At 46.6% G+C, this 16,539-nt stretch overlaps 1 protein-coding gene across 1 annotated transcript in view; it reads right to left on the reverse strand.

The window, feature by feature from the left end:
* The window catches only part of LOC119401932 (chromatin-remodeling ATPase INO80-like), a 255,790-nt gene that overhangs the window by 47,097 nt on the left and 192,154 nt on the right, over positions 1-16,539 (reverse strand). The window contains 11 exon segments of the mRNA XM_049418455.1: positions 1,189-1,316; positions 3,937-4,156; positions 6,601-6,732; positions 8,636-9,005; positions 10,487-10,570; positions 12,413-12,504; positions 12,613-12,707; positions 13,261-13,360; positions 14,804-14,971; positions 15,695-15,898; positions 16,402-16,486. Of these exon segments, the coding sequence (XP_049274412.1) occupies positions 1,189-1,316; positions 3,937-4,156; positions 6,601-6,732; positions 8,636-9,005; positions 10,487-10,570; positions 12,413-12,504; positions 12,613-12,707; positions 13,261-13,360; positions 14,804-14,971; positions 15,695-15,898; positions 16,402-16,486 (1,678 nt within the window).

Raw genomic sequence — 16,539 nt, forward strand, 5'->3', positions numbered from 1 at the left:
CACTGCGGACCGGACTGCGGCGACCATTTCGAATTATCCAAAATTTCGAATTAATGAGGTGTGAATTAACGAGCTTTCACTGCATCACATTTTTGGTAAGAAGCAAAGTTGAAGCAAATGGTGTTTTAGTACTGAATAATTTCGAAGTGAACTTAAATAGCAAGAGGGTGCGAGTTATAAGCGGTAAAATATACAGTTTTAAAATTTGCCACACTTAGCTTATGCAAGTCCATACAACATGCTTTCAGACTTGTGCTTCACTCGCTGGGGCCGTCCACTTGGTTTCCTTGTCGTTTTCACACTGACTTCACAACAAACTTATAAAACACACGCACAAAACCAAGAAATAAACACAGCTCTGAGTGGCACATAAGCACATTAAATGTTAGGGCAGTGCACCATAAAAAACACTACAGTAGGCTCTCGATAATTCAAACTTTCGGATGATTCAAACAAATCTTAAATTTTTGGTTGACCCACTATGTTTTCAGTGTATTTTAAAGCTGCTTAATTCAAGCTATCCAAGTGCATAAATTCGGTTAATTCAAACTTTTTGCTTGTCCATGCCTGGAAATATGTGCTGCCTTTTTGCTTCTAGATGAACATTCGTGTTTTTATGTCACTAACAGTCGCAAATGAAGCCGATTACTTGCCTATAACACAGCCAAAACAGCCAAAATAGCCAAAACACACGCACCGACAATAGCATGACTTAGGAAAAAAAAGAAAAGAGGCGGCTTGGCCTTCGTCTATCGCGTGCCAAACCCTTTCTGTCACTTTTGTTTCTGTACATTGGTGTCATGCGGAAAAGCGTCCCAAGAATGTGAAGGGGCTGCAAGCTGTCAGAGAACAGCTGGGAAACAATAACATCACACTGGAATAACACAACTCGGAAACAATAAACATCACAACACTAGTTGGTATGTTTCCCCGAGTCATATTTATGAGAACTTCTGATAACTTAAACAAAATCCTGAGGTCCCTTCAAGTTTGAATTATCGAGAGTCTACTGTATTCTGCAACTTGACTTACATTGGCCGTAGGCTTAGTGCTAATCAAAGCGACCCCCACTAGTCCGATCTCCAGTTGTTCCAACAGATGTTCTGTCCCCTCGGAGTTTGAATTGACAAGGTTTGCCTGTAGTGAGGGCACACATGCTGTTGAGCAAGCAAGAATAGACAGACTCACTTCGAGGAGGTCGATCATGCGAGTCATCTGCGAGTAGATCAGGACCCGATGGCCCTCGGCTTTCAGCTTCCGCAGGAGTTGGTCCAGCACTTGGAGCTTGCCAGAGTCCGTCACCAGGGTCTCCTTGTCTGCGGTTTGAAAAAATCGAAATTCCGAGGTCAAGAACGACATAGCACCAACTTTTATTTTTCTTTCTCTTTCGAGCCAAATTCAATTGTCAACGAATACAAGATACATGGTTGCAAAATTATTTGGATCATTAGTCTGTGTGCCTAGTTATCGGTCCAGTATAGTATACATGATTACAGTAGACTGTCGTTACATGGAACCAGAAGGGACCAGTAAAACATGTTCTGTTTACTGAGAAACAGTAAGTTCAATTTACTGAGAAATGAACATGAGTGCAGAATTCAAGTACGAAATTAATCATATTTAGAAGAAGTTGTTCCATTTAAGCAGCAGTTCCATATACAGTAAAAGCTCGTTAATTCGGATTTCTAGGGACCGGAAAAAATGTCCGAATTAACCGAATGTCCGAATTATCGAATGGCCGAAATAAACACAATAAATGCACGAGTTTTTTCAACATACCTTTACTTAACAAAGTAATCGCGGATGCTTGTCTGTTTTTCGAGCAGAAATTCGCGCGGACCACAATTTTTCTGAGCCCTTCAAGGTGCTCAGCAGCTCGCATGATGTCTGCAGTACCGCAAAAGTTTCACCCGTCATCCACGCTTTTCGGTTGGCACGGTAATCCACGGGAAGATTGTTGATGTTCTTAAAGCAGCGTGGCTTTTGAACCTTTCCGATAACGAGAAGCGGCAAGCGCTCTGTTCCCGTCACGTTGGGGGATTAAAAGTACGGTTACTCGTTCCTTGCTTCTTGCCGCCGATTGAAGGATCCCCTTTCATCACTCTTCATCACTTCTTGTCGGGAGAGCCCGTTATTCAGAGCACGCAAAATTTCTACTTTGGTGGTGAAGTCCTTGGCCTCGTACTTGCGCCGCTTCGCCGGCGTTGCCATCGGCGGAGAGTGCGGTCACACGAGAAGTCAGCACAAAAGCACCAGCAACGATCAAGCTAAAGGAGCCGTACTGAAACGTTCATCGATAAATCGGCGATCAACGATGCAGCACACCAACGGGAACAAAGCAACAAAACCCACACGCGAAAAAAAGGCGTTTAACCAGTCTCAATCCAAGCCAAGTCGATAATTGATGTCCATGGCGATGCTGCGTTTGAGCTTCACTTTTGTTCCGAATTGTTCTTTTTTCGTTTTCGAGCCTCGCCAGCGACCCGAAAGTCGCCGAATTATCCGATTTGCGGTCAAATCTGTCCGAAATAACGAGCGCCCAGTCTCATAGAGTGATGCGTATATTTACAGGGACCAGATGACGTGTCCGAATTAACCGATTTTCCGAATTAACGAGAGTCGAATTAACGAGCTTTTACTGTACTGACAGTCTACTGTATTATGAGAACAGGTTTAGGAGCAGAGGTGCAGTTAATAGGTCTACAAAGAGGTGTGCGTAAACAATAATAGCAGAAGTTGCTTACATTTCATTATCAATAATATCTTACTGAATGAAAAGTATTACCATAAAAAGAAACTCTACATACAATACAAGAAGCATTAAGATAACATAAAACAATAGACTCTCGGTGATACCCGCCCAGCTGATACGAATTTCAATCTGATATGAATTCGCAAACTTCCCCGGCATAATTCAACTGTGTCTAATGGGCCAAAATTCGGATGTTCCGAACACTTTTTTTCGTCGCGACGTGTGATACGAATATTGGTACCGAAACAGTCAAGCGACAGCAAACAGCAGCATGCTCTGGAAGCTTTGAAAGTATGCGTGCAGCCAGCGCACACACAGAACTGTGGTTATTTGCCGCAACCACTGTGAACGAAACCGCGGTCGCTCTGAACGCTTTCATGTATGATAACAACGAAACCCCGAAAATATATGCGCAGCATCCAACGCTCACCGATTCAAAGCAATACTGCTTGCTGCAAAGTCCGCTGCGGATAAAACCGCGGAATACACGATCATAGATAGCAACGACGTAGTTTTGAAGGCACGTGCGTTGCCGGCGCATACGGATTGAAGACAGAACTATCGTTTGCCGCAAATGCTGCGCACAAAACTGTGGTCCCTATCAACGGGATCATCGATGGCGACTACGTGGCTAGCACAGTTGCACAATGAAGGCACTAAAGTCGTAAAAAGGCATGAAATGTTTCAGCGTTCCTGTCATTCGCTTATGACTATGGTGGAGTGGACTTTGGAACTTAGTTTTCAGCTGGGCTCAAATGAATCTCTGAATCGCGCGTTCACGGCAGCCAGCTGCACCGTCTCTTACTGGTTCGTTTGCAAGTGTCCCAAAAATTGATACACGAGTTCTTTTGATGGCAAGAAATTCCTTGTGCGTATACAGTGGTTTGAAAATAGATTTCACTAGCTTGTTGGTGATACGAAATTTTGGGTGATACGAATATTTTTGCTTCCCCTTAAGATTCGTATCACCGAGATTTTACTGCACAATAAGAACATTACAATACAAGCACAATAGTATTAAGTAGCTATAGCAAAGAGACGAAATGATTATGCTGGAAGTGATTAATATGGCAATGGAAAATATAAAGGGCTTGAACTAAAGTAAACCACAACCTTTAAAATTTCTGAAAAAAAAAAGGTCTAAACGCAGGAAAAGACAAGAGATTTGGTTGATCATCAATCACCTGGTATTGAGATATGCGACCACCCGTGGAACGGTCTCGCGGACGCGATGCCCCCTTCTGGAGGGTCCCGGGGTTCGAATCCCAGTGTCGGGGGCTCTGGGCTTGTCGAGCCGGTCCGCCACCACCGCTGAGCATCGGCGCTGCCACACGCTTGCACACCTTTCCACCACCAAAGGGCACGGTTCGACAGGCACTCAATGTTCCAGGGCTCGGCCGTCACCTGCACGACACGATGGATCAACCAATCAATCAATCAATCAGTCAATCATTCAATCAATCAATTTTTTTTTATATTCAACAGAAATTGGGAGGGGCTTCAAAAGAAGGCCTGTGGCCTTTCGAACCTTGCAGCACATGAAGACTACGTGTGTGTCACCCTATTGCATACCATACATGGAATACAGTAGCTAGCTGGGCAAGTAGGCAAATCTGCACCTTTACACACTACATACAGTACAATTTCGATGATGCAAACCCGGCTGGCATGAATTGCAGTCCGATATGAATTCATAAAATTCCTCTGCCAAATTCCATTGTGTCCAGTGGGCCAAAGTTCGGATGTCTCGAACACTTTTCCGCGTCGCGACGGGTGATACGAACTCTGGTACCGAAACCGTTGAGTCACAGCCGAGAGCAGCTTGCCCCGGAGGCTTCAGAACTACACTCAAACCTCATTATAGCGAAGTTACATCTTACAAGAAAATAACTTCGTTATATCCGAAAATTTGTTATAAACGTATATTCTTGACGTATGTATTGCAAGACTATTCTTCATTTACTTCGTTATAACCAATATTTCGTTATATCGAGGTTTCAGTGTACAGGTGCGGCCAGCGCACAAACAGTCAGAACTGTGGTTATTGTTTTCCACACCGCAGCGCACGAAACCGTGGTTGCTATCGACACGATCATCGATAGTGACTATGAAACTCCAAAAATAGATGCGCAGAGTCAAAGCGATGCTGCTTGCTGCAACCACTGCGGACAAAACTGTGGCAGGTGTGATCACAGATAGCAACAATGTAGTTTTGAAGGCACAAGCGCAGCCAGCGGGCACAGATCGAAAACAGAACTGCCATTTGCCGCAACCGCCACACACGAAACTGCCGTCACTATCGACGCGATCATCGATAGTGACTACGTGCTCTGATAATATGCAGCAGCGCAGCGGTAGATCAAAGGCAATAAAGTCATAAAGAGCCACAAAGCCTTGCGGTCAGCTTTCGCACGGTGACCTTTCCTGACGCCGTTCTCTGTAGCTATAGTATACGACCGCCTGCGATGAACCAAACAATGCCTTGGAACGCAAGATGGCATAAATGCAAGAAGTGATAACTGCGATAACTTTCCATCGCAAAAAGGTTCACTGCGTCCTTAAACTCGTCGACGCCACAGTGTGCCGCAAAAGGTCGTCCGTCTTTTCGGTAACGGCAGAGACCGGTCGATCGGTGATTGCGACTTCCGCACGATTGCAGCAATGCCTTCACGGATAAGCATCAGAAAAGAGCGAAGGCGAGGTGGCGGCCGTCGATAAACGTGCCGTTATGCCTTATAGCCGACAACCTTATCACAGTCATCTGTAGATATCTGCTCGGCTGCGCGTGTGGCGTACACCGTACACTGCGGATTGACGGCGGTACGAGCGCGCCATGCTTAGCCATGCTGCTGTTCGCAAGTTTGCCGCCGCCGCCGCGTCGTGCGAGACCGCTTTAAAGTGCGCGTCGCTTTGTAGAAACGAAAGTAGCTCGCTGTTGTTGAGCGGCGCGGGCACCGAGAAACGTCGATGCACTGACAGCGAGCGTATACTGCGTGTTTGACTAGCTGACAACTGAAGTGCGCCACGCATCGTCGTGCAGGGCTGCGAGATCATCGTGCAGGGCCGCGAGAGCATCGCGGAGACGTAGTGCGCGTTGCTTGGAAAATGCTTGTTTTCGCCGCGTTGACCGAAGAGGCTAGTCACCGCATCCGTGCACGATCTGGAGTGAAGCAAGCACAAAGAACGTACAAACGCGCGCATACAGCATACAGCAAGCAGTCCGGCAGTGACTCCGCGACCCGAGTAGGCGACGCGCTGCACGCAACTAGCCAGGGACGATCGGCTCCACGTCGCGGTACCGCGCTTCGGTGAAATGGTGTCAGCTCATTGCAAAGCCGGTTAATTCACTCGTGAACACGCAGCGGGCATCGTTTCACGACGTGAAAAGGCTTAGCTTGTCACCGAAGGGGTTACTAGCACTTTAATAAAAGTGCAAAGAGGAAAAAAAAACGGCTTGGCCGCAAAGCGCACGTTTTTAAGGGCGAGTCCATATACAACGAACTAGTGATATAACGACCACTTTTTGCGACACTTTCGAGTTCATTATAAATGGGTTTGACTGTAAAACATTATCACAGCTAGACTTCAAAAAGCACATCATATGGAACATCATGGTGAAGGCGATGGCAAATTTTCGCTTGAAGCGTCGCTATAATTACTAATAATAATAATAAGTGTTGGGGTTCAATGTCCCAAAACCATGACATGATTATGAGAGATGCCGTAGTGGAAGGCTCCATAAATTTCGACCACCTGGGGTTCTTTGACGTACACCTAAATCTAAGTACACGGGCCTCAAGAATTTTCGCCTACATTGCTATAATTGCTAAGCAGAAAAACAAGCTCACCCGTGGCGGAACGCAGGAAACGAGGAACCTAGGCAAGTCCGCAGGAAGGCACTCCCGAACCTGAACCGGTCGTTGCCGATGTGGAAACTCCGGCAGTGGTGGAGGACTCGCCGGTGGAGGATGCGACGGCTTCTGAAACGGCCATAGGGACAAAAAAAAAACACCACCATGTTATGCCACTGTAACCGTTTCACTCGTTAAGTGGGTACACACAAGACGGCTACAGTTCCTGAAGCACGTGTTAATAATAATAATAATAATAATAATAATAATAATAATAATAATAATAATAATAATAATAATAATAATAATAATAATAATAATAACACCAGTAAAACTGCCTCTGATATGATTGGTTTCGTACTTCTATTCTGCACTCCTGTTCATCTCTCAGCCAACGGAACTCCTGTTAAACGGAACACATTTTTCTGGTCCTTCAGGTTCCATTTAATGAGAGTGTACCATAATTACTGCTGGGGTTTTACGTTCCAAAACCACGACATGGTTATGACAGATGTCGTAGTGGAGGGCTCCAGAAACCTCCACCACCTGCAGTTCTTCAACATGCACCTAAATTTAAGTACACGGGCCTCTAGCGTATAATGCGGCTGCCATGGCTGGGATTCAATCCCGCAATATTTGGATCAGCAGTTGAGCACCATAACCAGTAGACTACCACGGCCGGTCAGCCGAAGCACGTTCTCAACGTGGCATTTAGTAGTGTGCCCCATACGACCAAAATGGAGCCAATGTAAGACACAGCGGCACCATTCTGGTAGAAAGGAATCTGAAGAGTTTCACGGAAACCGTAACGTCCTTTGTTGTCAGGCCGAGCAGCATCAAAGAGGACGGCTTCCCAAAAGAAAAATGACTGCTAACGCTACAGTCAAATCTTGATATAGTGGACACGGAAGGGACGGATTATTTGACATTGTCAAGCTAATCAAAAACATCCTATGCCAAGATCAATCACAGCAATCATTCTTGCGTCACTCCTAACCAAAGTAAAGAAGTTAGACTAAACTGTCCGCAAAGTGAGATGAGACTACACAAAGTTAAACGAACATTTACATGTTGACACAACCCAATTAAGAAAATATACCTTAAGAAATGTGACATCATGTTGATGCTCCATTAATGGGGTTTCAGCAGGAATCGTGCAATTTCGACCTTAATTTTTCACTCCCCCTATTTTCACTCCCCCTATTACCACGAAATCAGCCTGCTAGTACCGGCCTAAAACGCGAGACCCGGAGTACATGCACAAAACGGGGAAACCTTGCCTATTTCTGGAAGCTACATCACTCAGGGAGCCAGAATTTGCCATCAACACAACAATTACTGGCAAGGAATTTCTGTGTGAGTGAAGAATCTGCATATTTGTTCCCGATGCTTCATTTGTGCTTTTAATGACAAAATTAGGAATAGTAGGATGTGAATATCCTGTTATGATTGTAGGAATGACATACATTAAAAAAAATTGCAGTGGCTTAGCTCGGCTATGCCAGGATATACGTAGCATTAGCTAAGGTTCAGCAGATTATTCTTAGCTCTCCTGGTTGTCAAGCTTCTCCGCTTTTCTGCACCGCTTAGCAGCATTTGCGCTCCTCCTTCTCCATGGCTATACCACACTGGCAAACGCCAGCCAGCTGGTCTAATGATGGCTAACCTCCCTGTCCTTCCGTTTTTCTTTTGCTCCTCCTAATTTTTGCTCCATAACTCTAGCCCGAGATTTCATTCTGTTTATGCAAAAATAGAGCACAAATATCTTAAGAATAAAGAGATATTTAATTACAAAGTAATTAGGAATGATTACTATAACAACCATAAATTAACGTATTACAACATCATTTTTTTGCAATATAATATTGAGTGCCTTGAAATAAAACTGTATCGATTTGACGCATTTACAGACATTTCTCCATACTTGGCGACTGAAGGGGTTAAAGGATATCTCAATTACTCTTTGTCTCTAATGACCTTTTCAGGAGCTCACACCATCAAAAAATCCTCGTTACTACTGCCGCAAGCTGACCTTAGACTGGGCTTCCCCACTCGTCGATGGCGTCGCATGATGCTGTGTGACAGGAGTAGACTGTGTCACCGCCGTCGTCGCTGAACTGCCGCCGGGAGTCGACCCGTCGCCGTGGGGGTGATGGTGGTGGTGATGGTGATGGTGGTGGTGGTGGTGAGCATGGCGCGGGCTGCGGATTTTGCGACGCCGCATCTCGCGGTGCGCCGTTGTCTCGGCCATAGCGTGGATGCGTTGGTCAGCGAAGCCGTAGCAGCGCCGGTCCGCGGCAAACACCAGCCGGCTCAGCGGGCCGCCCTGCGCCAGTGAAGCGGCGCTCAGCGGGGCGTGCCGGCTCACGAGCAGGTCCTGCGGGCACACCCGTCTGCCGGAACTGCTGTTGGCAAAAACATGGAGGGGACGGAATCAGTATTATTCAGATGATTAAAAAGATTAGAGGATGTTAATACAGAAGAGGAGGTCCCTAAGTCAAAGGCAGCAATGAGGCCTCATTTACAAACTATACCTAAATAATAGGTTACAGCAGTTGACATATATAGAGTACAATGAACAATAGCTGTTTTTCAGCATTTAAAGGGCCCTGCAACACTTTTTCAGCATGGTCAGAAAACGCTGCCGATCGGTAGTCGAGGCTCCCGAGAACACGCGAGCCAAACATGATAGCGTAGCACGCGGCTTGGGATTTACAATAAATTCTCAGTCAGCTAAAAAGCACTTCCTCTTCTCTCAGCAAAAATGACACTTACGGAGTCACTGCCACTGACCACATCATTGGCTTATTTGAACATGGTGGACTCGGTAGTTACTGCGGCCACCGCGAGAAGCCGTCACTTGCCCGTGCGCACGATCGCATTGAAAGTGCGCCACGCGTTTGAAGAAAAAAAAGGAAAAACTGCTCAAGGTCATGAGGCGTGCGCAATGTACCTTCTTCCCGCATGCCACTCCTCCCAGCTTAGCTTCCAGTGCTTTCGTCCGAACGAGGGAATAGAGAAAGCAACTGCAGCGTGCGACAAATCTTTGTAACTCCACTCGTCCTGGACGGATCCTAAAAATTTTTGCACTGTTCGGTTCGTGAGGCAATAAGTTCCTTTAGTAAAGCCATTCCATGGCTACTAGGAAAGGTGTTGCAGAGCCCTATTAACTATAATTATGGCATAGAAAGAGATGATTTTATTGCTTCGACAATGCAAATTAGATGCGATGGAATTACTGCACTGGAAAAACAGCCAACTCTGCTTATGTGGTTATATACATCCCTCTCTCGGACTACCCAAGACACTGCATTCATAACGCTCACTGGCAGAAGGCATTATCTTGGGCTGGGCAGTCACGGATGGATAATTAAAGAAGGTCCATAATTAATATTTCACCAGACACTCCTGTATTCACCTGGAAAGAATTTCACTCAAGCTTTGTAAGAATTAAATCTCGATATAACGAAGTATTTCACAACTTCGCGTTCATAGAACACCATGCATCTTGAATCTCAATATAGCGAAGCATGTTTTTCTGTGATTTCAATATAATGAAATTTCAGCCTGCACCAGAGGAATTCTGAGGCAATAAGTTGAAAGTTTTGCTGAAGCCAGTGGTCATATGGTCGAGTTGCATGTGGTTTTCTTAAATGCTTATGTAGGCCCAACGCATGGGCGTTTAGCCTGGTGGTTGAGACACTTGCCTTTGAAGCATGGAGGCCTGGGTTCAACACCAGCCCTGCCAAGCAAACTTCTTTCGTTCTCTACAATCAGTTCTTTACAGCGATGATCGTCTTACGTGACTGAGCGGCGGACAGTTTTCTTGTTGAGTCTGCATAGAAGTTCTCACGCATTTGCATTTAGAAAACAAAGACCTCACCTGGAGTCCTTGTCATCCCTGTGCCAGACATAGCAGTGATGCCTTCGCTGTGCCTCCTTGAGTTCTTTCACGATGGCTAGAAACCTGCAGGACACATCAATCCAGGATAGCGGTCTTCAATCGCCTAGCATTTGCAAACAGCCCTACCTAACCATAGGTGCATCCAGAGATTGCATCAAATGCGTTTATTTTGCAAAAAAACTGCACATGCCACGAGCCATACCTGTCGAAGCTGTGACAGCTAAAAGTTGCGTTTGGCAGAGCTCCGTGACAAGATTCACTATTGATGGTTTGTTAGGCAGTTCGTAAGCCCTCGCATAGCTGCAAATTGATAAAAATTTGGTAGGCAACTCAATGACAGGAATGAGACAGAATGGAGACAACTTGCTCATGCACTTCCTGAAATACAGTCATCTATTCAAAGCTATGCAAAATAAACACAGCATACAGTAAAACCTCGTTAATTCGAAGGCCTCGGGACCGAGAAAATATCCCAATTAAGCGGGATTCCCAATTATCCGAAACAACGCGAAATCAAAGAAATCAGCCAGAAAACGTGATGTACGGAAGTCACACCTTTATTGTGGCAAATCAGCCTACTTGGAGAAAAATCCTCCATGCGTGACTGACGCGTTCGGTAGTTCCCAGCACTGAAAGTCATATTTTCCAGCCTGTCAATGAGGCGCAGCATCTCAGCCTCGCCGCCGTTGCACTCGACGAAGCTGCGCACAACACTCAAGGCATCGATGACATCCGCCAAAGGGGGTGCTCGGGAGGGCTCGTCATCGCTGTCAACATTAGAGGCCGAATCGGTCGATCTCGCAGCTATCTCGCTGTCGATGTCGGCGTAACACGTCTGCACTGTGCACTCGACATTTGCGTACTCGGAGAATCCGATTGGAGTGCACTCCTCGTCCGCGTGCAAAGCCTCATATCGAGCGCAGAGAGTCTCCCCTTCTTCATCAAACGGGCAAGTGACAGCGGTGACAGCAAACTCAGCGGAGGTTGCCTCTTCTCGTTTTCGACGCCGTCGACTTGCTGGCCTCTTCAATTAAGCACACCTTTTCGTGCAGGGACAAGCTCTTGTACTTCGGCATCTTCCTTCCAAGCACACCTCAATCAACTAATTCACAGGGAAGACACTCAAGTGGAGACAGGAGACAAATGGAGCAGTCGCACCGAATCGCACAATGCTCGCCAGCCGACATCCAAATGGCACAAAGACTCCACAAAACATTCACTTCGCTAGAGTGGCTAACATCGCTGTTGAGATGATGATGATCATGATCGCAACCGCACGCATCGCCGCCTGGCAATTGCTAAAACATGGCGTCTACGACGCATTTCCGGTAAAAAAAACATGGCCTTCTAGATCCGTACATAAAAAAAAAAAAATTGCATGTTTTAGTTACAGCCTCCGAGATTCGCAACACCCTTTGCATATCTTGGAAGTCGCGGCCAAGTGTGCCAATTAACTGGGAAGTCGCAGACTGGCCGCACCAATTATCCGGTTAAATTTACATGTAAAATTTGGGACTGCGCAAATAATACAAATTATCGGGATTCCCAATTAACCGAGTACAAATTACCGAGGTTTTACTGTATTAGAATAATCGCGTCTCCGGAGTGCAATTTGGGTGCTTTCCTCTCTTTTTTTTTATACTTTTGTTCCCTGTCCCTTTAAAGAAGTTAATTTAAATTGATCACAGCGGCATTCATATGCCCATGGGTTTTGACAGGAGTCAAGAACAACTTGACAGCGCTCAACACAACAGTTAGAAATTTTATACAATTTACACGCTACTGTATGCACTGTACAGGAGGTGACAGATCAAGCAAGGCAGGCAAGCACCCATAACATGATCACTAGGTAACAAATATAAGGACGAGAAAGCGGCAAGCAAGCGAAGTGGCAACTGCACGCACCTCTCCAGCAGGCTACACAGCATGACCTTGGCAAGTTCTGCGGGGGACAGGCCGACAAACCGGCAGAACGAGAAGCCGCTCGCGGGCCGTCCCTCTGCTGAGAAACGCAAGGAAATAAAGAAAACAGTGGATGGCCTGTGTTAGTCTCGACATCATGGTGCCACTGCCGCACGCGGTGCACGTTCCTCCGTGCCACGCACTCACCCCTGCTTGAAGATGGAGTGGTGTACGTGGCTCGGGTGGAAGACATTGGGCCACCACCGGCTGTGGTGATCGTTCCAGCCACTCAGGACACCTGCGCAAGTGAGCATCACGCATGTGACCAAGTGACACTATTGCCACGTGCACTTATTCCTTCATTTCTGGCGTGATCTGGCTTCACCCATATAATGGATATAACGAATTATCGGTTATAACGAAGTAAATGAAAAAGAGCCTTGGTAATAGACACAGTGGTTCGAATATACACTTATAACGAATTTCCGGATATAGCGAAGTTATTTTCGTTTCAAGTGCGACTTTGTTATAACGAGGTTTAAGTGTAGTTGATGCCTGACGTCCCTGCTCGCAGTCGTCATTGTACAGCGAGTGCTGCTTGTACTTTGAGTCTTTCTTCTACTGGACACAAGTTCACTCAATAAAGCGTTTCATCTTTACCAACTGCATCCTGCTTTCTCACCGTCACAACCATGTGACACCACAATTAGGCTGAAGAGAGCAAGAAACAAGGGACAGAGGCGAGAGCAGATGACAAGAGCTCAGTTTCGGCTTTGTTATATAATACCATCTCACCCTGTATTCGATACTTTTGTAGAGACTTGTGGGATGCTTCAGCCCCATCAACTTACCTTGAGAGAACAGAAATCGAGACAGCTCGAATGTGGAGCCCTTCATGTGGTACGGGGACCGGACCTCTCTCCTCTCGAACAGGTCAGGATGGTTGCAGACCTGCAAACATCAAATCTCTCCGTTAACACGAAAAAAAAAAAAAACAGTCAGTGCAGCGCTAATTTCTGATCTCTCCTTCCCCTCTCTTCGATCGACAATTTGAAAAAGTCTGCAAGTCTGCTTCCTTGCAAGCTCTTTTTTTTTCCTAGCCAGAATCTCCTTCACAGACCACATTTTTCTCACTCTTCGTGCTTTCCCTCACCCCATCCCAGTAAAAGTGCCCCCCCCCCCCCCCCCAATGACTGCTTCCCCAATCACCATACATAGGCTGGGGAGGCATGACCATAGGTCGGCAAACTCACTCATACTCAGTCAGACTCAGATCGAGCTGTGAGTCTTAATCTGAGTGAGTTCAGTTGAGGAATATTTTAGTGAGTCTGAGTCCGAGTGAGTCCGGTGGGGAAAAATTTTGGTGAGTCTGACTCCGTGTGAGTCCGGTTTAGGAAAGCTTTGGTGAGTCTGAGTCCGAGTGAGCCCTAAGCGGAAAATACATTATTTGAGTGAGTCTAAGTGAGCTCCACTTTTTACGCCAACCTATGGGCATGACTATCCTGTAGTACTTCTACAATGAAGCTGTCTATGGCTAAGTTCTGGCAGATCACATCTGTGGGACAAGACGACATGTAGAACAACAATTCTCGCCCCTCGCCACCGCCTCTTTCACAAGTGTCGCGATACTTGGCAGTGGCACTCCTCGCCAATCACTGTGCCTCTTTGTCTCGTGACACATAGACAGCACTAGCGCCGTTATGAGCAGTTGCCCTTGGGGAACGGATGCGTGACGTTCACTTGGAGGAAGAGCGGCAATTGAAGGAGTGCGAACGCGTACAGGAGCGTGACTTGGCACGAAAACGACGTAGAGCCACTGCCCCAGAACGTGCCGCCACATTTGCTGCCAGTGCTTTGAGTTCCACCGCATCGAATAGCTGTGACTTCCACGCGGAAGAAGAGCGGCTCGCCCACCTCGAGAACCGATGTGAGCAAAAGCATTGGTGCGACCGTTGCCGCCGGCGGGTGAATACGACTGACGACGATTGGGCCATTGAAGCGCAACGCAAGCGCAATGCACGCTGCCACAACTGCAAAACGTCGCAACGTTTCCCCGGATAGCACTGAGGTTTCAACTCACTATACCAACGTTCCCCATAGTAAAGCCATCGTAGTAGAGTATGGTGACTATGCTGCACTAGGCGACTATGGTGTATAGTCACAGCTTTACTGTGACTGTGCACCATAGTCTTTTTTCTTTTTTTTTTTTCAGAAAGCGTTTGTGGTGTTTGCATGCATTCATTAGAATGGGGAGGGGGGGGGGCCAGAAAGAGTGAGAGAAGTGGTCTGTGAACGAGAATTTTCGGTTAGAGGAAACCCTTGCAGGAAAGCCAACTTAGGCTTTTGCACATCGTCAACTGCAGCATCATGGCAGGCGACAATGTTCTCGTCTACCTTTCGGAACTGCATGACGAGGTTCATGAGCGAGGAGGTGGCCGACTGCGCCTGAGAGGAGGCGGCGCCCGACGACTGCATCAGGTCCTCGATGGAGATCTTGTTGCGGAGGCCCTGGTAGAGGGCCTTCTGGCGCTGCGCCAGCCAGCAGTACACCTGCACCTCAATCTGCAAAGACGGGAAACAAGAGCGGTATCAGTTTCATCAGTCTCAATACCGCTGCATCGATGATGTGGTAAACACTGAGGCAACAGCATCTGAGCAACCTCAACTGTCAACTGAAGCAATATCGGCGTGACCAACCTTATTGCTCAGCCCACCCTGGAACAATAATTGCGATGAAATTGGCATTTCTTGAACGATGCAGAAGCCGCTGACACCCTGTTTGGCGTAATCTGGGACAATGATGTTTTGTAAATCTTCACAGAAGATTAAAGTAGCTTACACAAAATTAAAGACCATAGGAGATCAACATGGGCGTAATACTTGAAATAAAAACGCAAGAAAATATAGCTGAACTAAAATTACCATGAACAGCTTCCTGATGGAGGTAACCTACACAGTAAAATAGACTGGTATGTTTCTCGGGGGCCACCAGAAAAAGAACACGATATGGGGGAAACCTAACATTAGATAGCAATTGCATGAAATAAGTCTGGAGTGTTATTGGCACTCCAGAGTGTCAATGTCAGAAAAACATAAAGGAACAATTCAACAAGGCATTACTGCACCTCCGGCCTGCAGGTATTTTGGTAAAATCCTTATAAAGCTTAACTGTTTCGTGGTTTCCGGGATCTGAAAATTATTGCGCCCGGTCAAACGCATGCGTGCCACACGGCCTGCGCTCACTCGACAAGACGCTGCACAGGCAACACCGGTCTCCGAACTGACCTTGTCCGAGAGCTCGTTCTCGACGTCCTTCTTGATGCGGCGCAGCATGAAGGGCTTGAGGATCATGTGCAGGCGCGACAGGTGCTTCTCGTCGATGGTGGACTTGTTCTCGGCGTGGCTCTCGATGTCCCGCGAGAACCACTCGTTGAACTCCTCGTGCGAGTCGAACAGCGTTGGCATGATGAAGTGGAGCAGCGCCCACAGCTGCATTGAGAAACTACTTCTGGAGTTGTTACGCGCCAAAACCATGCCACAATTATGAGGCACACTGTAGTGGGACAAACTTTAGATTAAATTTGACAAGCTAGAGTTCCTCTAACAAGTACCTAAATCAAAGTGCACAAACGCTTTTCCATTTCAGCCTCATTAAAGCGCGACCGCCGTGTCTGGGAAATATACTCATGTCGTCAAGCTTAGCAGACGACAGACACTTACTACCAATCATGAACTGGTAAATGTCCTGGCTGCTCAACATTACTTTACTTACTGCAAACTGCAAAACACGGTAGAGAACACATGGTAGCAGTAGAGATGCAATCATAGACATGAACAACAATAAGGTCATAGGTTATAGGTCTAGAAGGTAACCTATAGGTCATAGGTCTAGAAAGTGTTTCTACACATACAGAGGAGTAACTACACAGCACAGAGGCAGGGTTGACCTTGGTCCATTAACGTTACAAAAAGCGCGAGTGCAAGCTACTGACCTCGGCCATGGTGTTCTGGATCGGTGTACCCGTGAGGAGTAGACGGTTGCGGCAGTGGAACGACAGCAGGATCTTCCACCGGACACTGTGCCACAGAATAACAATAGTCCATGATTGGCTAGGGCTGCTTTTCCATTG

This window comes from Rhipicephalus sanguineus, chromosome 8 (genome assembly GCF_013339695.2).
Source record: "Rhipicephalus sanguineus isolate Rsan-2018 chromosome 8, BIME_Rsan_1.4, whole genome shotgun sequence".
NCBI classification, from domain to species: Eukaryota; Metazoa; Arthropoda; class Arachnida; order Ixodida; family Ixodidae; genus Rhipicephalus; species Rhipicephalus sanguineus.